At 35.5% G+C, this 24,103-nt stretch overlaps 2 protein-coding genes across 2 annotated transcripts in view; both read left to right on the top strand.

Annotated features, from left to right (window-relative positions):
* The first annotated feature begins 266 nt into the window (after positions 1-266).
* setmar (SET domain and mariner transposase fusion gene) lies at positions 267-3,176 on the top strand. Its single transcript, XM_079396135.1, has 2 exons — positions 267-500; positions 1,603-3,176. Exons 1-2 carry the CDS (start codon positions 402-404, stop codon positions 2,395-2,397), a joined length of 894 nt encoding a protein of 297 aa, XP_079252261.1. The 5' UTR covers positions 267-401; the 3' UTR covers positions 2,398-3,176.
* Positions 3,177-12,322: 9,146 nt separating this feature from the next.
* Positions 12,323-24,103, top strand: part of LOC306857010 (inositol 1,4,5-trisphosphate-gated calcium channel ITPR1-like) — a 132,872-nt gene continuing 121,091 nt past the window's right edge. The window contains exons 1-3 of the mRNA XM_079396627.1: positions 12,323-12,504; positions 14,887-15,000; positions 20,128-20,198. Of these exons, the coding sequence (XP_079252753.1) occupies positions 14,909-15,000; positions 20,128-20,198 (163 nt within the window). The 5' untranslated portion in view covers positions 12,323-12,504; positions 14,887-14,908. The remainder of the gene's footprint in view (positions 12,505-14,886; positions 15,001-20,127; positions 20,199-24,103) is intronic.

The raw sequence follows: 24,103 nt of genomic DNA on the forward strand, positions 1-24,103 counted from the left end.
TATGCCAACAGTTGCTGAAACCTTTTTGAAGTATGGGTTAAATCTACACTCAGTAGCATCTAACTCTTTGAAATATATCATGATATAACACAATAATTCTGTGAGACTCAGCATTGTAGCTTGTTTGTTACATTACAACTTTTTCAATTCATAAATAACATCAGCATGAACGTGAAGATTTATATAACAAACAGCACCCTAAAAACGTCTATGTAACATAATACTAATTCTACTGTGGAAAGTATGCGTGACGGGACTTTTATTTTGCTTCGACTTTGAGCGTTGAAGCATTTCCGCTTCCGTTCGCCTTTCTCACACGAACACGTCGATATTCATAACAAACCCCAAGTTAATAATGTCTTTTTTCACATCCGAATCAGTCAGAAACGTGTAAAAAAGACATGATGCGATCCTACAGCCGAGATCTGAGTGGCGGACTCGAGAATGTTCCTGTTTTGATTGAGAACAGCGTTCCTAAAGAGGCTTTCTCCAACTTTCAGGTAATAACATGACATTTCACTCGCCTTACATTAAAGTCTTTATAGGTATATTGGCATTTTCATCATGTTGCAGGCTAATAGTGTTTTCAACATTGCATAAATAGATTTACATAGCATGAATACCCACAGCAGCACTAGATGGCAGCACTTTCATAGAAGTTACACTCAAAACACCTTCAACATTATCACATTTTATTCATTATAGTTTAGAATAAGGTACTAAAATATGACAAGAAGTCAGTTTCAGAACAAATTCATCTTGATAATGTCAGATAGCTTTGATGGAAAGGCATGTAATGAATTTAATTGTTAAATATAAGTACACAATTAGATAATATCACAATTAGATCACAGTTACCAAGCAATGCTTAATTTTGTTCAGTCTGTGGTTTAAAAGTTCGTGTTAGCAATTAAAGAAAAACAATGTCAGGTCAAAGTGTCTTAATAATGTTTGCTCCAGAATGTTTTTTTATCAATTTTACTGGTAGTCCACTGTATGAATAATTTTTGGATATAATATGTGACCCTGGAGCACAAAACCAGTCATAATTAGCACAAGTGTATTTGTAGCAATAGCCAACAATACATTGTAGGGGTCAAAATTATCCATTTTTGTTTTATGCCAAAAATCATTAGGATTTAAAGATTATGTTTCATGAAGATATTTAGTAAATTTTCTACTGTAAATATATCAAAACTTAATTTTTAGTAATATGCATTGCTAAGAACTTCATTTGGACAACTTCAAAGGCGATTTGATCAATATTTAGATTTTTTTGCATCCTCAGATTCCAGATATGCAAATAGCTGTATCTCGACCAAATATTATCCTATCCTAACAAACCATGCATCAATGGAAAGCTTGTTTATTCAGCGTGTTTTGACCCTTATGACTGGTTTTGTGGTCCAGGGTCACATACTGTATGTCACAGCTCACTTTATTTTGCTAACCTCACTTGCATAAATGAACTATAGTGTCCTGCACCCACTAGTAAAAACATATCAAAAATTATATCTGGTGTCTGAATACTTTTTGGTTTGACTGTACTTTCAGACTGTTTTTCCAATTTACAGTAAGTCTTCATTAGAATCAATTCTTTAGTATGTGCCAGATAATGTACAAGGACCAGGCTGTGACCTTGATCCTAGTGCGGTGACCCTCCCGGGCTGCTCGTGTCGTTCCCGGTCCTGCCTGCCCGACAGCTGCCCCTGCCTGAGGTTCGGCCAGATGTATGACCGCGTGGGATGTCTGAACCAACAGCGAGAGGACGACAGCTACAGCAAGCCTGTATTCGAGTGCAATGCCTTATGCGCATGCAGCGAGTCCTGCCAGAACCGCGTCGTTCAAAAGGGGGTGGAGATTCGTCTGGGTGTTTTCAGCACCAAGGACAGGGGTTTGGGGGTGGAGGCTCTGGAGCGCCTCCCTTGTGGCCGATTCGTATGCGAGTATGCCGGGGAAGTAATCGGGTCTCACGAGGCCCGTCGCCGCCAGCTCTCCCAGACTCCCCTAGATATGAACTACATCATTGCTGTGCAGGAGCATAGTGGAGGGGACAGGGTCACCCAGACGTTCGTGGACCCCGTGACCGTAGGCAATGTGGGGAGGTTCATCAACCACTCCTGCCAGCCCAGCCTGCTCATGGTGCCTGTCCGAGTGCACTCACTGCTGCCCAGACTCGCTCTGTTCGCAAATCATGATATAGAAAGATACGAAGAACTGACTTTTGACTATGCAGGTGGACAAAACGGGACCACAAACGCACTGAAATGGGATAAAGCACCAACTGGGACACACACAGGGCCTGATGCTGATAAATTACCACTGAGAAAAGTCTGTCACTGTGGGGCTTCAAACTGCACAGGATTTTTACCATTAGATATGTCAGTTCTACATTGAATAAAGTATTTAATGTGTCCTAGTTGGGATTAGAAATGTTTTGTAGAACTGTTAGAAATGTTCAAAAGTTGTATTTATATTCAAATATCATGACTGATTTAACCAACTTTAAAGTCTGACCCTCCAGGAGAAATATTTATTATTATTCATTTTTGGGGTGACAAAAGTTTTCAGTTTTGAGTAATACATGCAATATATTATGTATGTATGTGTGCAAAACATATATATTTAATATGTTTTTATTACAACATGTTTGGGTGCACATTTAGCAATAAACCTTTATGTCCAATTTTTTGACAATTTTTAATAAGGTTTAATTTGTTTACATTAGTTCAAAGCAAAATGTATAAATGGAAAAAAAAAGAAAAATACATTTTATAGAATTTATGAATCAAGGTTCATGGTAAATATATTTTTTTAACATTTCAAGGACAGATTAACATTTATTTTAGTTAATGTGTTATGAACAAACATGAATATGTTTATGAACATTAACCTAGATTCATAAATGCTGTAAAAATGGCTGTTCATTGTAAGTGTTTTTAAAGTTATCTAAAAATAAAACTACTGAAAAAAAAAACAACTAATTAAAATAAAACTGAAGTTGAATAAAATACAAATAGTAGATGGGAACAAATTAAACTTAAATTTGAAATGAAAAATTTACCAAAGAAATAATCAAATTAAAGCTGAAATAAAAAATAAATTAAAGCTAGATAAATGTATTTAAAAACAAACAAAAATGAATAACAATCAAAACTACTTAAAACAATTTAAAATGAAACCTAAAAAAACTAATACAATTTAATTATATGAAATATTAATAAATAACGTTTAATATTAAAATAACACTGTTCATGATAACACATTGACTACACATATGTTTTCCTTCATGTGATTGTTTCCTTATGTTTTTTTTTCAGGTTTATCTTGATTGATTTTAATGATGAAAGAAAACAAAACCATAAACAAGCATGTATGTAAACTCTATGTTGTTTATTGTTATCTGTATACTTATTTTTCCAAATGTTCAAAAATGGTTCTCACAGTAATATTTGAGAATCCAGTGTAGGGTTGATAAACCTTATTTATTACCAGACTGAATGCTGTGTAGTCCAACTGCTACAGTGTTAACAATTTGCAGGTTAATATGAAGTGTTAAACAAACCTTCTCAGTTCTTCCAAAACATACAACAGCAGCATCTTGTCGTGTGAGTGTAAATGTCTCCTTTAAGAGCAGTCTGGGTTTCTCACCATATCCTAGTGGGTAATGAGCAATTAAAAAGGGCCCATGGGTGTTTTAATATAGTAATGGCTTTTAGTCTCCTGTCACACACGGGTGGGAGCGACCCATTTCACTCTGACGCCACCCTGAAACCTGCCCCCTCTCCATCTGCCCCATTTCCACTCCAGCCCCTTTCATCTCCATCACAATATTAATATCCACATCTGGGTTAATTAGCACCGAGACCAGAAACCAGAGCAAAGCACAAGGCATGCTGGTAGTAGCAGATAGCTTCTTCCCTTATCAGTGACATTGATTGTACACATCAAGTGTGGTTACATCCATTGGACTGAACTTCCTGTAATGGAAATCTCGGTCAATAGACATTTTTGAGTGCGTTTTTTTTCTCATGAATATGTTGTTACTTATCATACTAAATAATTGTCTTATTATAATAAATTGCATTTTTTTTTTTTAAATATATTCATTTATAATAACATGTTTAGGATGTCTCATATATACACTCACACACACATATAGATTCATATATATGTATGTATATGTGTGTGTGTGTATATATATATATATATATATATATATATATATATATATATATATATATCATTTTTGTATATTTTAAATATTTAAGTTTCCGATGTATTATGACCTAAATCTGCTAATTGTTTTCTCAAGGGTGTAAGCCAATGTTCAAGATGTTCATGCCCTCTTCAGTGTGCCTGGTGCTTATGCTTTGTTTTTCCTTGCACTTGGATGGGCTGATAATGTGAGGATTGTGGCAAACTCTCAGAATCCTGTTTTTGTCTCATGAGTCACTGAGTTTGGTGAGTGAGCACATTCCCGGGTCTCTATGGTAACGGGATGTGTGATATCGACTGGACGGCGCATGTAGGCTGGAGTGTTTGGCAACGATTGTTGAGGAGTGAAATCAGCAATTCTCTGCTCAGTTAGCAAGTGTCAGCTCTGCCTCTTGAGGTGTACACTTAGAGTTTGTCTAACAAAGAGGGGCAAGGTCTCATTACTGTCTTTTCATGGTGAGGTCAGGTTTTCTCCTCAGACAGAGAGAAATTGAGCGGCACTGATGGCAACTTCGGCACCGCTGAGTCTCTTCTGTTTGTCAGGGAAAAAGTTGAGTTATTAATATGTTTAAATGTTTAAAGAATATGTTTAAAGAATTGGGGGGGATTTGGACCCAAAACAAAAAAACATAAAACTAATAAAAGTTTGTTATTTGATTTGTTTATTCATATTTCGTTGTATTATTTTAATAATTTTAAAAGTATTATTATTATATTACATAACATTTTAACATACATTGCCCTCCAAATGTTTGGAAACACCCCTGGCAAAGTGTGGTTTTGGACGATATCAGCATAAATCGTTATCATTTTTTTGGTGCAAATACATTAAAGTGTATTCTGATTTATTATTTATAAGTAAAGATTCAGATTTGAAATAATTTAGTAACAATAACAATCATTATTTGTCATTTGATTTTTAATCAGTTAATGTAAAGCAATACTCCTAATGTGTGAAAATACGATAATTAATTTTGATAATATTTATCAGTATTAAAGTTTACATATTAATAAGAAATATAATGAGAAAATCACATACAAAATTAAAATACATTTTTTTGCCATTATTGTTTAATATTATCTTGTATTATATACATTTATTATTATTGTCGTTGTTATTCTCATTTATTTAATATATTTCATTATTATTATTATATTAAAGTAATATAAGATTATATATAATATAAGATAATTTTAAAGAGTTTATTGTTTTTAAATTTAATAACATCGACAACAATCATTATTTGTTATTTGATTCATATGAATCAATGAGCAATACTGATAATGTTTAAAATTAAAAAATATATACAATATATTTGATAAAATGTACATAAAATAATATATTTCATAAATAATAAAAAATATGATTATTGTTTGATTAACATTCATTTTTAAAGTTTTGCTACATATACGTACATTTATATAATGTGGTATGGAATGGATAACAACAACAACAACAAAAAGGGTAGTAAATGTGATCCCAAATAAGATATTTCTGTTTGTAGACTGGCCTTTTTTGCTCTGGCTTGAGATCCTCAGGAGAAAGTAGGGCAGTGTTTTATTAAACAAGTGTGTCCCTCAAGACTCGGTTAATGTCCACACTGCTGGTGTTCAGTGCAGCCGAGTTTAAAACCATGTAAACATGAATATTGTCAGGAGAATTTCAATGCAATATGAGAAAAAATATATATATATATATATTCCAGTGGCCCAGATAACGATGTGACTTTTAGGTCATAAGTATAAGCCATATAAATAACATAGACACCATAGAGATATCCTGCTGGAAACTCCTTAAAGTCATTATTTAAAAAGTCATCCCTTCTTTCTTAACAATTGTATTCTTTCATGCATTATGTGCTTGTAATGGCTTTGATATCCTGAGGTAAGATCATGCAGCACATTCCAATCATCAAGTGCCCATATATTTGTGTTAAAAGCTAACCAATCGCTGCTGTCTTTCCTTGTCCTCCGCTGTTTAACATTCTCTACTTCTTCGTTTGCAGAAACACACTGAGCTAGTTTCCTCTCATCCGTCACGCCTGTCCTCCACGCTGCCATTAGTGACAGTCAAATTGCACAGTGCTTAATTGTGACTTAATGAAGCTTTCGAAGCTCAAACCTGCTAATTGGCCTTTATTACTCAACACAGATCGCCAGCGGTCCTGTCATCCGCAATGAAGAAAGAAAGTGACGTTAAACTCAGCTGTTTGTATTGTGTAACAGCTCACAGCAAGGTCACAGGCCTGTTTCGATGAGGGGAAATTGTATTAATAGTGATGCCTTTTTCATTTCAAAAGCCTTCCGCTGGATCTCTCTCTATCTCTCCCTCTGAAGAGTCTGTCTGCGCTGCATCCTCAGATATCATATCTCGGATGAGTACAAATGATTCATTTCCATAGTTACCACATACTAGAGCATGCAGATTTTAGATTATGATAAGGCGATGCACATCTCTTGGAGGGTATTATTTGTCAAGCATATGCTTTTTTTAGCATGTGAATTGATAAACTGTGGAATATGCATGTGTAAAATTTATGATTCTAAACTAAATAATAGCTTATTAATGACAATTCATGGCTCGCAGAGCAATAAGACCCAGTTACAGTAATGCTGTAGCTCTCTTAATAAGACCATTTCCTCTGGGAAAACCAGAGCCATTATCATGGTATAATTGTCTTTTATTTTTAGTGAGGAAGAATTTTGTGCTGTAGGGTGGAACGGTACACAAAACTCTGGCTCATTTGCATCTGTCATCTGTGTGGTCGTGTGTCACGTCATTATATGCAGAATATGTTGTGATACATCTGTCTTAAATTATAATCAGATTAGAGGTGGTTCATATCATATCACAGAACACAAAATAGAGTTTTTTTTGGGGTTTCAGACAATCCACCCAGGATGGATTTATTTGATCTAAAATACAGAAAAATGCAGTAATGTAGTGAAATATTATTACAATTTCAAATAAATGATTTCTATTTAGATATATTTTAAATTGTAATTTATTCTTGTGATGCAATGCTGAATTTTCAGCATCATTACTCCAGTCTTCAGTGTCACATGATCTTTCTGAAATCATTCTAATATGCTGATTTGATACTTAAGAAACATTTCTTCTTCTTAATGTTGATAACAGTTGTGCTGCTTAATCTTTTTGTGATTATTTTTCTTTATAAGCTTTATTCAACTTTTTGTTTTGTAACATTATAAAGGTATTTACTGTCCTTGCTTAATAAAAGTATTAATTAAAAAAAAACTTACTGACCCCAAATATTGAACAGCAGTGAATTTATTTATACTCTTTTTCTCTTTATTGGAGATGCTCTGAGACCCAGATGAGACCCTCAGGGCCCAAATGCAGACCAAGCTGTCCATTTAAATCAGCTGGATTCAGTTCAAAAACAGTGGCTATTCAGAGGATTATAATTCTCTTTAATAGTAAGGTTACTGTGTCGACTTGTAGTTGAGGTAACTGTCAACCTTTAGTATAACGGAAACTTTTGGTATTGACAGACCATAAGTCGAGACCCCATTTCAGAAAATCTGAATCAAAACTGATCCTTAATTCTTTATTTTTTGTGAATGATTCATTGTGCTCATTATCCCAAACTATACATAAAAAGTGTATTTGTCTACTTTTCACCATCCAATCATTTCTCAGTGGAAAATAATCACATCTCCCTTTATTTTTCCTCATTGAATGTACTGTGTCATTTGAAAGTGTCACATTTTGTGAGTGAATTGGGTTGTGAATGCCATTCCAGGTTGACTAAGAAACCTTATAGTGAGGCCACATTTACATATTATGAGCTATCCATCATGTCTGCAAAAGAAACAGAATTAAACTGTATAACAATCTGATTTTCTTATAATTCATGTAGTGTATGAGAGTCAGTAGGGTCAGTTTAAAAGACAGCCTCAGGGTTTGTATTAGCCTTAATGGGATAGTTCATCCAAAAATAAAATTCTTTTATTAATTTCTCACCCTCATGTCGTTCCAAATCTGTAAGACCTTTGTTCATCTTTAGAACACAAATTAAGCTATTTTTGATGAAATCCCAAAACTTTCTGACCCTGCATATACAGCAATGCAACTACCATGTTCAAGGCCCAGAAAGATAGTAAGGACATTGTTAAAATAGTCCATGTGACATCAGTGGTGGACTATTTTAACAATGTCCTTACTACCTTTCTGGGCCTTGAACGTGGTAGTTGCATTGCTGTCTATCTTAATTATCATAATAATCACAAGTAATCCATACGACTCCAGTCCATCATGTGCATTATTTCAATGTCTTGTGAAGTGAAAAGCTACGCTAAAAAAATGGTGCTATATAGCACTAAAAGTGGTTCTTTGGCTCGTAATCATAGGGGAACCACTTTTGGTGCTGTATAGCACCATATCTTTAAAGCACCTTTGTCAAATGGTGCTATGTAGAACCATAAGAGGTGCCATATTGCATTGTATTTCTTCAACAAAAATGGTGCTAAACAGCACCAACAGTGGTTCTTTGGCTCGTAAAGAACCTTTAGAGGGGCTGAACAGGTTCTTTGTACGGCAGTGATGATATATAGCACCTTAGTCACCCCAAAGAACCACTGAAGAACCATACAGGAGCGTAACAGGCTTTGTATATGGTAGCAGTGCTATATAGCCCCTCAGTCATGCCAAAGAACCAGTGAAGAACCACTGGAGCACCAAGATTTGGTGTTATACAGCTCCAAAAGTGGTTCCCCATATGATTACGAACCAAATAACCTATTTTAGTGCTATATGACACCATTTTTTTTAGAGTGTATGTGTTTGTTAGAAGCAACTCCATCATTAAGACATTTTAACTTTAAACTATTGCTTCTGAATCAGGAAAGAAATATGCACAGATCAAACACTATTTACAAGCGAAAACAGTCTGAACAAATATGTTGGTGGATTTTGATGTGAAAGAACCACAGGGGACGGATATTGTCATTATTATGGATTATGGACAAGTAATTTGGTCAGAAGTGAAGGTTAATATGCCTTAATGATAGATGTGTTTGCCTGGAGTGGTGTGGATTATTGTGATGTTTTTAATCAGCTGTTTGGACTCTCATTCTGACGGCACCCATTCACTGAAGAGGATCCTTTGGTGAGCAAGTGATGCGGTGCTAAATTTCTCCAAATCTTCAAAGTCATTTTAGATGGCCAGAGGGTGAGTACATTTTCAGCAATTTTAAATTTTTGGGTGAACTATTCCTTTAAACACATAATTTATATTTTCTCCAATTCTATTTGTGGTCCAAACACTAACAACTGTTCTATAATGACATTTGTCACACCTTATAGTTGTCTGCAGTGTTTCTCCACAGATGATTGTTGTTTTTTTGTGGGCTAACTGTTGCATCCATCAGCAGATCAAAGGGACAGGCTGCATGGCCACTTTCGGTTTGAGCAGCTGTAGCTGCAGATATTTCCATCTCAAAGGCTTACTCGATAATCTCTTCCACTCCACACAAATGCACACAGGTGGAGAATAAGGTGAGTGCCCAATGCAAGATGCACAACTTTGTATGATAATAGTGACCCAAGTCCACCCACACCCATGGCCCCTCTTACTCGTCATGCTGTTCAGAATACAGCACATGATGAATGACAAGCACAAAAAGACTATTGTGTCTGTCTTGTGTTGCTAGGTGATCTACCTTTATGTGAGTGATAGCTGTGCTGGGGAAGCAGGAAGGCAATTTTTTGGGACGCTGCTCTGGAAAAGAATGTTGTGTAACTGTCCATAGCTTTTAGAAATCAGATCATATGCTACTGTTCAAAGGTTTGGGGTTGGTAAGATTTTTAAAATAAGTCTCTCGTGCACCAAGGCTGCATTTGTTTCAACAAAAATACAGTAAAAGCAGTAATTTTGCAAAATTTCTATTTTATATTGTAATATATTTTAAAGTGAAATGTATTCCTGTTATTTCAAAGTTGAATTTTCAGAAGGAATTACTCATGATCCTTCAGAAATCATTCTAATAAGCTTTATTACATACACTGGCCTTCAAAAGTTCTTATATGCTCATCAAGACTGTATTTATTTAATCAAAACTACAGAATTGTTTTTTTATAAAATATTATTTCAATTTAAAATAAGTTTTTATTTTAATATACATCATATGTATGTATATATCATATGTGTATATATATATATATATATGTGTGTGTATGTGTGTGTGTGCATATATATATATATATATATATATATATATATATATATATATATATATATATATATATATATTATCAATTTTGGAAACAGTTGTGCTGCTTAATATTTTTGGGACCTGTGATACTATTTTTCTGGATACTTTGATAAATAAAAAAGTTTTTTCAAAAAAACGAAGTTTATTCCAAATATAAATTTTGTGTTACAATATACACTAATAAAGACAAGATTGAGTCAGTAAATTCTTTCTTTCTTTAAAGATATTAATACTTTTATTCAGCAAGGATGTGTTAAATGGATAAAAAGTGATAGTAAAGGCTTCTACTGTTAGAAAAGATTTCTATAAAAAGATTCTATAAAAGATTTCTAAAAAAAAATTCTTTAAAATATCAATTATTTCTGTAATGAATTCATTTATAATTAATTGCAGCACTGAATTTTCATCAGCCATTAGGCTACTCCAGTCTTCAGTGCCACAGTATCCTTCAGAAATAATTCAAAAAAAAGCAAAAAAAAAAAAAAAAGCAGAGCAACAGTTTCAACACTAATAAGAAATTAGCATATTAGAATTATTTCTGAAGGATCATGTGACACTGAAGACTGGAGTAGCCTAATGGCTGATGAAAATTCAGTGCTGCAATTAATTATAAATGAATTCATTACAGAAATAATTGATATTTTAAAGAATATTAAAATAGGAAACCAATACTAGAAATTGCAATAATATTTCACAATATTACTGGGTTTTTTTTCTGTATTTTTGAACAAATAAATGCAGCCTTGATGAGCATAAGAGACTCATTAAAAAAAAAAAAACATTAAAAATCTTACTGATCGCAAACTTTTGAACGACAGTGTATATTAAAAACATATTAAAATGTAAAATAATATATAAAAAAACAAACACTAACCTATACTGATATCTAGAACAACCCAACCGCTTTAAAGCACACTTGACCCATCAGTATTAACACACCCCATTAAAATAATAATCCAATACAATTAAAACCCACTGCACTGATCTTCTCACCTAGCAACCTGTTTTGAAATGCATTCGCATGTGAGTTTGATGCATTTCATAAACAACCCAGAGCATTTTTAAAGCCTCTATCAAGGGAACACTGTTAAAAGCCAATGCCAAAGCACATGAAAAATGTGTTCCAGTTCAACTGATGAACATGAAGAATGATTTTAGTAGGCCAAATGCAAAAAAAGAAAAAAAGTAGATCACCAACTTGATTTGTGGGTCAGACTTTTAAAAAGTGAAAACCAGAATTGAAGGACAGAAGTAGAATCAAATGGAAGTAGTTCATCATGCCACCGCTTTAGCCTGATGCAAACATGATGCCTGATGCAAACCTGTTTTGCTGGATTTCTAAGGGTAAGTATGCATCTGATGTTTTTTGCCATTAGTATCATGTCTAAAACACCATCTAAAAATCAGGTGCATTTTTGTGGACTTTCTAAATTCAATGATACCACAGCGAGCAATTACATAGAATAATCAATACAATGCAAATGCAGTAATTAAGAATTATACACTTCTGTTAATATTATTTAATAAAATACACTCTTCACTTGACCCCAAGAAACAACAACTCCTGTTTTTGACAGTCAGTGACCTCATGACCATATAAGCTCCTCCCCATTCACTGTCAGCCTATAGAAAAAGCAAGAACGTGCCTGCCTGTTTTTGACATACAGTAGTGACTATCTATCTATCTATCTATCTATCTATCTATCTATCTATCTATCTATCTATCTATCTATCTATCTATCTATCTATCTATCTATCTATCTATCTATCTATCTATCTATCTATCTATCTATCGCTTCAGAACTTCATTACCCATCATCTCTCACTCATGATGCGCGTTCAGTTAGGGGGCGGAGCTTCAGGGCTCATGTGGAGGAGGTGAGAAAGCGGACGAGTGCGGACAAAATCCAACTGGCAACTAGACGCCGCGATTTTCAATTGGGGACTTTCGCATATCATGGAATTAAAGGAGAAATCCCGGCCGGAGCAGTTGTGCCGCTGACCACACCGCCAGTGTTTTATTCCCGACACGGATTCCTTCTGAAGAAGGTAAAGTTCGGCTGAACTCTTGCTGTTACTGTACTGCGAGAAGAGACATCAGCGTCAGGCAGTGGATGTATGATTGATGCATCCATCAGTGAGAGCAGAACGGAAGTTTGACAGCGTGTTACAGTGTATCAATAAAGGCGTTCGATGAGCGGATTAAGGTTGTCGCGGTTATATTGTAACATTTTTAGAACGTTTCCATATTTAACAGTGTCAAGTGCTGCTGGAGGAGGCAGGTGGACCGCACACATCCTCGAGATAGTGGATACTGTCATTATTCTGCCGTTGGGTTTAGAGTAGTAGTGTTTATGGAATAAAGCGGGTTGTTTGGTAAAAAAAAAATGCTCTGCTCAGTTCGAGGCTGGTGATTTCTGATTGGCTGTTTATTATCACCTGTCGAATTAAGCTTTTAGGTTTGATCTCAGCGTCAAGGTTAATGTCTCAGCTACATATGTCTGTGCAAAACTGTTTTTCCATACATAGAAACTATAGTTTGATATGTTCGGCCTCCACGTTTAAAACCCCACACAGTTCGGTGTTTCAGGGATAGCCCACATACATCTGTCATTCCAGCTACGCGTTCACTGTGTGCTTTAACAGGCCACATACTGTTTAACTTTTTAATGAGGAGCTTGTATGAAGTTTTAAAAGATTTTCGACAATCCCATGCTTTACAGTTGACAGGAAAATTACGTCTAATAACGACCATGTATGGCAGAAACAGCGGGAACTTCCTTGTTTTTAGAGCAACCATTCTTGTATAAACTTGAGAATGGATTAGTTTCGATTAGCTGTCCATCATACAATTATTCAACATGTTTACTAGTCTACTAGCTATAAATGTGTGGTATTTAACTTCTAGTGAGATTACGGTTGAGGTGTTTGTCAGTTTGGAAAATGAGGGGAATTTTCCTGTGATTTGCGGATCATTTAGGCACTTATTGTTATAGTGGGCCTGTAATGCATTATTATTGTTCCTGCACAGATGTCATTGCAGACTATCAACTTTATTTCGGTCACTGAGTAAGAGATAATTTACAGTCAGGCAGTCATTATCACAAAATACACTCCAGCAGGGGTTTTATAGCTTATTTTATCTTATCAAGTGAATATACACATGGATATTAAATATTGATCAGAGTATTATTTTATTCCTTGTAGAGATGCAGAAGAATTGATCATGAACATAAAAAAACTGGTTTCCAGTGTTGCCATGTGGTACAGTAATTTTTGACCGCTGAATGTAATAAATGACCAATCAGAATTTCAGGAAGCTGTGTAATAAAATAAAGTAAACATCTGCATTATTTATTCATTTGGGTGATATTTGAATTTCAAACAGAGCATGAGGGCATGATGTGCTTTATCAATGGAGATTTCACAGGTAGAGCATGTTTACTGTTCTAATAATAATTAGTCTTTATAATCAGACAAAGAAAACAAAGTTCCATTCTTTTTCCAATAGCGCATAAACTGTCAGTTAAGATAAAGGCAGATATTATTTCAGCACTGTCAACACTATTTGTTTGTATTACTCTGATAAATATTGAGCATCTGTGCAGCCTGTTCCTTATTGATGTTCTCTGGTGTTGTCTGTCATTGATTGAACTGGAGGATTCATCTCCAGCCGATTGTAGAATTGACTCGATCACAGAAGAGAAGTGTTCAGTGGATTAGCAGCGAATGAATAGTGAATAGCGAGTGTTCCTTATTTGTTCAGTTGTTCTGTTGCTTGTGCTAAATGATCTATTAGCCTAAACATAGAATGATACATAGGCCTATTGCTAATATTTTCAATGCCCCCACAATATATATATATATATATATATATAAATAAATTAAATGCACTTGCACATGTGTAACTTTATTGTTATTATTTCTAATTTTAATTTAACATAAAAGGTTGTGGTAACAGTACTGGTCATGTAGGACAACTGACATTTGTCATTTGACCTGAAATTTCATGCTGGCCCTTGTTGAGACCCTCAACAGGTCAGATGTCACATCTACTTGTCCTTAAACGATACTGTGATTTAACAGCTATTTTAGTCGAACCAAGGTGCGTGTGCAGCTCTTTAGAAAGGTACAAACAATACATTTCAAAGAATCAACAAATTAATTCAGTGTCTTTTCAGCATGTAGCACAGCTGTATTTTCTAGAGCGTTTGTCATTATCCACCCAAACAGCAGAAGGACCTTGAATTCCTGTCAAAAACTAGGCCATCTCAAAATGGCACATTCTCATGTTCTCGAATCCATCCCCATGGTCCTCCCACTATTATTGTCTCCCTATCTCCACATCTGATGGTAACCTACATATAATGTCTAAATAAGATGAATAAAGGACATATAGGTAGTATGCTGATTTTGTTGTCTTGTTTGCAGGCTCACCGCAAAGTGGAGCAAAATGTCTGAGAAAATGTCCAGTTTCCTCCACATCGGGGACATCTGCTCCCTGTATGCGGAGGGATCCACCAATGGATTTATCAGCACTTTAGGGTAAGATTACCATTCTCATGTCATCACCCAGTGTGTGGACATCAGCGTTGTACATTAGAGGAACTCGATGAAAATACAAGAGGAAGAAGAAAAAGAATGTATAACACTTAGAAATGAGAAGTAACTGGGAAATGCTTTGTGCAGTATGTATTACAGTGTGGATTTCTGACGCTTTTTCAGTGGAATATGATAAATGCCATTACTAGAGCAATTCTTGGTGGTTACTCTCTAGTCCAAGACCAAAAGTCTCTGTTCTGGTTCTTAAAATTCAGATTGGGATATGGGAAGCCTTTTCTCCTTCCTAAAAGTTGAGATGAAACAGAAGTAGCGACAGATCTTTTCTGCCATATTGTGATGAACATCCAAGTTTAACAGATTATGGAAAAAGAAAAAAAAAAATATGGTGGAGACTTGGTTCAATTCATCATTTGTTGATTGTTTTTTGAGATTTGGGCATTGCACTTAAAAAGTGGAGGCAGATGAGTCTGCAGGGACGGGTTTAAGTGCAATAAATGATTGGAGAAATTCTGCATATGTCACCAGAGAGAAATCTGTTGTTTCACTGGACGATCCAGTTATGATATATTAATAAAAGATTAGATAGATACAATAAGGTCCCATTAGTCCACATTAACTGACAATGACCAATAGATTTGTTAGTTTATTGATCTTTGTTAGCATCAATCAAAAAACTTCAACTGTTTAGTGTAAATTCATGTTAGCTCAGGTCTATTAAATAGTAACCGACACATCTTTTGAAAATTTTGAAATTAATATTAACAAATAATTTTTTATTGTTAGTTCATGTTAACTAATGTAGTTAGTATCTAAAAACGATGTTAACAAATTGAAACTTATTGTAAAATGTTACTAGTTACAAACATGCATAAATAATTTGATCACAATAAGATCAATGCGCTTAGAAAATAGATTATACAAATATGTACGATCAGCTTTAGCATGTGCGAAATTTGTATGGGGAAAGTTTTGGCCTTTACATGAAACAGAGGTTTTTAATGAAATGGCTAAATTTCACTCTTGGTATTTTGGTAAATGTGGCCGCATCTTTATGTAGTCAAATTTTGTGTCAACTTTGAAAGGCTTTACTCACCCCCATGTCATCCAAGATGTTCATGTCTTTCTTTCTTCAGTCGAAAAGAAATTACGGTTTTTGAGGATTTTTCTCTATATAGTGGACTTCAATGGGGATCAAGTGAAGTGAAAGGGAAGTGGTGTGTGGCCAAGTATGGTGACACATACTCAGAATTTGTGCTCTGTATTTAACCCATCCAAGTGCACACACACACCGTGAACACACACCCGGAGCAGTGGGGATGCAGCCATATTACAACCTGCAACCTTTGGGTCACAAGTCTGACTCTCTAACCATTAAGCCATGAAGTTCTCCATGCAGATGGAGAAGTTGGTTACATGCATTCACTTTGCTGACCAATAGAAATCCGCTTGGTCTAAAAGTGACTTCTGTGTGACCTGTACCTCATATAGTACATCACCAAACTACTGACATAGGACTTTTTAGGGTCTACTACTGAGATGGGACCAATGGGTTGAAGGTCCAAATGCCAGTTTCAGTGCAGTTTCAAAGGGCTCTACATGATCCCAGCCGAGGAACAAGGGTCTTATCTAGCAAAACAATCGGTCATTTAAAAAAAATTATATACTTTTTAACCACAAATGCTCATCTTGCACCAGCTCGACCTCATACATTACGTAATCATGTTGGAATAAGGTCACGCGTGACGAATGCTGAAGTACTGACCCAGTGTTTACAAAACAAACATGCAAAGAAAGTGAAAGAAAATTTACAAAAAAGGGTAAACCAACAATGTCGGGACCATTTTGAAGTTGGAGGAGAAAATCAGATGGATCTTGGTACTACTTCTGTCTACAACCTGTCCAACTTGAATACGTAATGCGCATAGCAAAGCTAGTCTAGCAAAGCTAAGCTAGCATTTGTGGTTAGATAAGATATATATTATATATTATATTATATATTTTTTTTTTTGCTATGCTAATTATGAAGTAACTTAGGAGCAGTCACGTTACTGAAATGTCAGCAAAAATTTCCAGGCCGAAAAAGTCCTATGTCAGTAGTTTGGTGATTGTACTATATGAAGCACAGCTCTCACAGAAGTCCCTTTCAAACCAAGGAGCTTTCTATTGGTCAACGTTGTGAATGCATGACCAGCTTCTCCATGTGCATGGAGAACTTTTTGGTTCTTGTTCAAAACACTGTTCATGCAGGCTCTTATTAAAAATGACTTGATGTCACCTGCAAAATTTTGGTAAATGTAACGCCATTTTAATATTTCTATATAGAATTATGTTTCCCCCACTGGAAATATGACCTGTATGCAACCCAACAGTTACATAAATAATGGATAGTAATAATAATACAGGACAAAATGTTGTTTAGAATGACAGACAGTTGAGGGTAGGTGTGATCTCATTTACGTTTCTGTATTCTGATCCTGCACTTGAAGGAAAGGGAGCCAAATCTCAACATTGCCCTCCTCACGTCCTTCCCCTGGAAATGTGCTGTCTTCGCTTAATCATGCCCTGCCACCTCCTGGCAATCAGCCCCCTTTGCCAGCCTGCATGATGTGACCACACACACACAAGGCTACCCCACGTCACCCATCCATGGCAACAAAAGCAAGCAATTGGCTTTGAAGAACAGAACGTTGACAGATCTCATTTGTCAAGACGCCATTGTTCAGTTGTTGTGCATTGTAATCACTTTCTCTGCCCTGCTACTGTGTGCACATCCTCATGAGCCACAGCTATATTTAGCTGCACTGGTGTACGTGGTGTGTAGTGCTTGTCTCGGTGCCACCGAACGACCTTAGCACGGATGGGATAATGAGCCACCTGGCCTACAGCTGGGCACAGGGAACCAGAAAGGACACAACGCCGGTGTGATGAGAACTGGCAATCCTGGTGCAAATGGACTAAAAACCAAAGCCACCTGGACATTATCCACTGGAGAGTGTGAAATTCACTTGCCAGGTAGCATTTAACAGATGAAAACTGGATGCAAATGACATACAGACTTGTTGCTGGTTCATTTGTATAACTGTGCTTTAAAACCCAAGCGAGTTGCCTACATAGACAGCATTTGTAGGCCAATTTTAAACGAACAAATAGGCTAATCTGAGTAGGTTCAAGTTGAATGTTCAAACACGCCTGTGATAATCAGCAGTACTGTAGCTTCCATTCATTTCCATTCCAAATGTTTATAACGTTTTTGAAAGAAGTCTCTTATGCTCACCAAGGCTGCATTTATTTGATTAAAAATACAGTAAAAACAGTAATATTCTGAAATATTATTAAAAATGGAAATAACTGTTTTCTATTTTTATATATATTTAAATGATAATTTATTCCTGTGATGCAAAGCTGAATTTTCAGCATCATTACTCCAGTGTCACACGATTGTTTAATTCTAATATGCTGATTATTTTTATCAGTGTTGAAAACGTCTGTGCTGCTTAATATTTTTCATTATTCTTTAATTTATAGTTTAAAGGAACATAATTTATTTGAAATTATTGAAATTTTTTTCCAGTATTATAAATGTCTTTCACTTAATGTCAATTTAATGCATCGTTGCTGAATAGTATTAAATTATGATACTATGTTCAATAAAAATGAATTTTACTGACCCCATGCAGTGCACAGTAAGTTGTATTTTTACTTTTAATTGACTGTTAATGGTAAGACAAATAATATATTAGAAACAATACTTTAAAGATATGCATGTGATGCCTGTGCATGCATGATTCCCAAAAATTGCAGTTCAGGTTTGCAGCTTAGTATGTTTTGTAATGCAGCCAATAATATACAGTATAAGAGCATGACCAGACGCTTGCTTAAGAGTTGCTGTCAGAGATTTATTGGATTTTAACTTTAAAACATTGAGATGGATGTTACCACAGACAGTCCCTATTACTTCATATGACTACTGATAAATTATAGACAGTCTTGTTTGGCATTTTTGGACATTCCTAATCTTGCATCCTATCACATGTGGCCCAAAAATCTCATGTTCCCTCCTCCATTCAAACCCAAACTTTCTGACAACACTATGTCCCTATTCTCTGTCGTTTTGTTCTTGTTATAACATTCTTGAATGATAGCAAGAAAATACCTTGAATTTATATGTCAGCTGTGGATTTGTTCATACAGCCATAACTGACTCGCTGCGGTTATAGAATGTGTTTGTGACAGTTTTTCATAACCAGACAGAAGTGTGTTTAACTGCTTTGTGAAATAAGAGCTAGACTGCCCTTGACTCATTTTTGGATTTTAGAGATATAGATTTATAAGTATAATGAGAGGCAAATTTTGGTGTCATTACATTATCACTGAATGATTTGATCAGTATAAATTGACATTTGCTCATAACGAGCGGACAAGATAAAACCGTGGCTCATTCATTTGAGCAGATAAACCTTCCAGGAAACACAAAGGCCTCTTGATTCACTAATCGTTTCTCTTTCTGTACGCTAATACTGTAATACTTCACATGTAAGAAAAACTTAATTCAAGGATTACCAAAAAAATAAAATAAAAAAAAAATATTCCTGACTGATTTACCTTGAGCAAAGAATGTGCATTTATTTATATTATTTTATTTAATATTTCTAAAATGGGATTAAAAAATGTAAAATGTGCAGGGTAATTTCTTAGTATGATTTTGTATTCATTATTTTATACATTTTATTTAATTGTGTATATACTTTACCAGATTATATTTAATTATTATTTCCTATTTAACGGTCCTTAATATTTTGTATTTTTTCCTGTTAAGAGAGGTTGTAAATTATAAATGTGTGTATTGTTTAAAATTGAATTTGTTCAACGTTTTTAGGTATGCAATAGATGACCTCTACAAAAATTTAATTTTGGTTGCATATTTCTTTAAATATTTTATCTCTTTTTATCATGCTGTCAGCTACGAATAGCACTGTGGTACTTTGAACTCTGAAGTTTCTTTTCCCCACAATCGGTGCAGAAAAAGTGAAAAATAACTGTATAAAAATAGGAATAGTCAATATGCTGCCTCCAGAGAAGTTTTCTGACTCATGTCTCTCATCTCTGCAGTCTGGTGGACGACCGCTGTGTGGTGCAACCAGAATCTGGGGACCTAAACAACCCTCCTAAGAAATTTCGAGGTAAGGCCACATTTATGTCTCTCTGGAGGTGTTATATGAAGATGTTTTAGAGATTTCTGTTGAAGATGTTCTAAACTTTCTCTTATTTAAATGAATTTTTGTGTGATATCTGCTTGATCAGTGTTTTCCTGTTGTGTGACTGTAGAGATATCTTTCGATTCATGTTTGCTTTTCTTAACGCTATTGGTTGGGTTAGGTTTTAGTGTAGGTGCTACATTATTTTCAGATGCATTAACCTTTTAGTGCAAATCACTGGACATTTCATTTCCAAACATTCTGTGATATGTACAACAATCAACACAATAAAACACTTATAGATTCATATTCATCGGTTTCGGTTAAATCTGAATGCCCTTTTAGTGCAACATAATATCATTTTGCAGAAATGAATAAAATTGATATTAACAGAGCTCTTCAGGAGCAAGACTGAGCTGTGAGTTTACCCTTTGTGTACTGGAAAGAGACCGATTCTCCCTTTAAAGGTGAAACCTGTCAGATGTTAATTAACCTTGTCCTTTGGGCTGCTGTGTGGAAACTGAGCCTTAGGCATGCTGGGAGAAACCTCTGGGCCCCTTCTGCTCGAATATTGCTCTTGTGACAGGCTGTCACGTTGTAGCCAGTCACTCTTTTACCAGTTGGTGTGTATATTTAGTGCATTATCTATCTTCCCACCTGTGTCCAAGGTCTCAGTCAAGATGCAAAAGCTAGAGATGCTCAGATCAGAGTTTCAGCTGATTACTGATTTCTGAAATCCAGATTATAGGCCTGCATCTTTTGTCTTTAAAATGGGATTATGTTGTGAGTGTAGCTAAGAGATCCTGTCATAAAAATGTTAAATATATATTTATGATAAAATATATGGACACACATACAAAGTTACGTACTATATATGTTACAGGCATCATCAGTTGGCTATTTTATATGTGCTTTAAATATGATTGCAATTATAACAATTTCATATAATCACCGCAAATGTCTCGTAATATGATTCAGAGGTCCTCAGCTACAGCTGATACTTCTTGTATTTAAAAGGGAGAAAACTATAGAATTGTAGCTTCTTTTCTTTTGTCAAAACGGTTGCATATAACATATCTGTCTGAGTGCCAAAAATGCTCTTTTCCTGAAGTCGGCAGTTTCTGAAATATGGTTGCTTTAACACAGAAAGACCACATTACACAGCCAGTGATTGTTTCAGAAATCGTATTGGCTAAAACGCAAGCATGCAAATAGGATTTGAAATGTGTGTCACCTGGTAACTTAACTGTCATTGCCAGCTGTTTGAGGCTTTCAGAGGTTGTTTGCCTGTGAGGCTGTGATACTGCTGCTTCTGGCTGTTTAATATCTGGAGTCTTTTCCCAGTCTGAGGGATTTCTTTCTGTGACGTTGTTGATGTTTTAACAGGCTCCGCACTGTTGCATTACCATTTAAGTCCAACTGAGGTGCGTGAAGGCACATTCTGTATGTAGAACAGGGCTCCAGACAAAAAAATCGAGTAAGGAGCCATTGGCTCCTATAAAAGAAAAACTTAGGCGCCAAATTATTTTTTTAGGTGCCACAGAATAAAAGTGGTTTATTTTATTATTATCATTTTATTTTTCCCCCCTATTTTAACATTTCAATCATTTTGTCATGTGTTTATGTCTTATCTTTTCTAGGCTTTATCAGCATTTTAATCCATCTTGTAGATGATCAGGTCGACCGGGGGACTAAGGTTCACTTAAAGTGTGAATTAAATGTCTTTTACAACTTGAAATATACAGTCACAAAGAATTGTTCGTTACACAGAATCTGTACCAATATCATGGACCATAAGCATCACTTGGCAGATGAGTGCAGTGCATCCTATAAGTGTTGTCACGTCTTTCACACATTCAGTCTGTTTTTCTTCATTAGTAAAATGCAATTTTATAGGAGGAGTTGAATCATGTACAACAGAATAAGTAAAAATATTAATATGCAACAGCGCATGAATATAGCAAAACGCTCCTCTTTATAGTTATTTTTCTAGCTGACTGATGAGTTTATGGACACTGAGTGGTTATTCTGAGGTAAATGTATTACAATGCAATGTTTACAAGCTTTATACATTTCCTCAGTTTGAAACAATGAGCTTTTACATAAAACATTTCAGTAAGTTGTACTATAGGCTTTCTTATTGCCTAGCTTTTGATCATGTTCATTTCATACTATAGTAGTAAATCGAAATATATAATGGGTTCACTTGCTGCTTTAACTGAGGTGCTAAAGAGATCGCGCCTGAGCATTAAGTGCGATACGCGATGCTCGCGCGACCCGGACGCATACACGGACCGTGTGGACGCGGGGTACTGGTGTTTATATTACCGAAAGTGTGCGCTTGTGGTCCGCATTAAAGAGCACCCAAACCGCATCATTTGAATTTCGTAGCATTTTAAAGCTGATACTTTGTTTATTAAAAAGTAAGACAGCACAAAGCTTTTTGCGATTACTGGATGGCAAGTGCGCTTCAAATAACAGGAAGTCCATGCATTAACAGAACACAGCATATAGACTAAGATCTCGATAAGAAGATCGACCGGACAAGTGTAAATGCATCTGGTTGTTGAAACCACATATGCTAATTTTACTCCTCCCATAATATTAGAATAATAGACGTGTGAGAGCGTTTTATAGGCTATATGGCATGTTATAGTCAGATATGACAGCGCAATGCAACAAGCATCACCGCGGATGAGTAGCGGAGTATTTCTTCAGCAAGCGACGCGCAAACTGAATGAACCTGAAAGTAAGTCGCAGACGCTCAACACACAATCTTCTTCATTAAAAGTAGCGAGACTAGCCTATCTTTCCAGTGCTGATGCCGCGCGCTCTCTTGATATTGAAATTAGCTGATAATTAATAAAATTATCCATTGCTTTCATTGACGTGAACTCCGTTTTATTTGCATATGAAGCGGGAATTGAAGAACGGATTTATATCCGTTTTGCGAAGACACATTTATGTGGCCATGTGTAAATGGGGAAACGTTTTAACAAATCATATAGATATCCGATCAGAGAAAATGCATGAAGTGAGCAGGTGTAAACAGGCCCTTTCAGGTCTCTCTCACTGCGTTCAGCAGACTGTGTGCGGCAGAGACGAGGACTGTTTGAAACTCTTTTCAGTAAAACTTTGATGCGCATCGTCTTATGTAAGTTTAATACGTGAACATAACAAAAGATGTGAGCGCAAAACAATCGGGAAAAAAGTCCTTTCATGCAAATTATATATAGTCGCCAGTGGCGACCTCAGCAAAAACTTCACTCGCAAATTAATATTTTTGGTCGCAAATGCGACCATTTTAGTCGCAGTTTGGAGCCCTGTAGAACCCTTTTTCTTTGCAATCCTTGCATTTTTGAAGCCATTTATATTCCTCATAATTGCAATAAAACAGTATGTTGTGGATCCATCAAAATAAAGTGTTAGAAGATATTAAGCAGACAGTCTACTAATACTCTAATGTCTGCAAGTTGACATGTAGTTGCAAAGTTACTTACTGTTAGTAGAATGACTAAAGTGGACTATCAAAATAAAACTTTTTTTCTGATTTTGTGATCAAGAAACATTTCTTCTTATTATCAGCGTTGTAAACAGTTGTGCTGCTGAATCTTTTTGTGGAAACTGATTTTTTTTTTTCTCCACAGTGTTAAAGTCTTTATTGTCACTATTGATAATTTTAGTCCTTGCTTCAATTAAATATTTCTTCAAAAAAATAAATGACCCTGACCGGACTATAGCAGGCCTGGTGCTGTCTCTGTGTCTGTCACACACGCTAATAAAACAGCAGGGGCTCCAGACCTCCAAACTTGTGAAATGATCTGATTGCCTGAAATAGATTTATTTACCTAATTGAAGGTCACTGAATTGAAAATCGACCTCCTTCTCTC

Source organism: Barbus barbus (genome assembly GCF_936440315.1).
Source record: "Barbus barbus genome assembly, chromosome: 37".
Classification (NCBI taxonomy): Eukaryota; Metazoa; Chordata; class Actinopteri; order Cypriniformes; family Cyprinidae; genus Barbus; species Barbus barbus.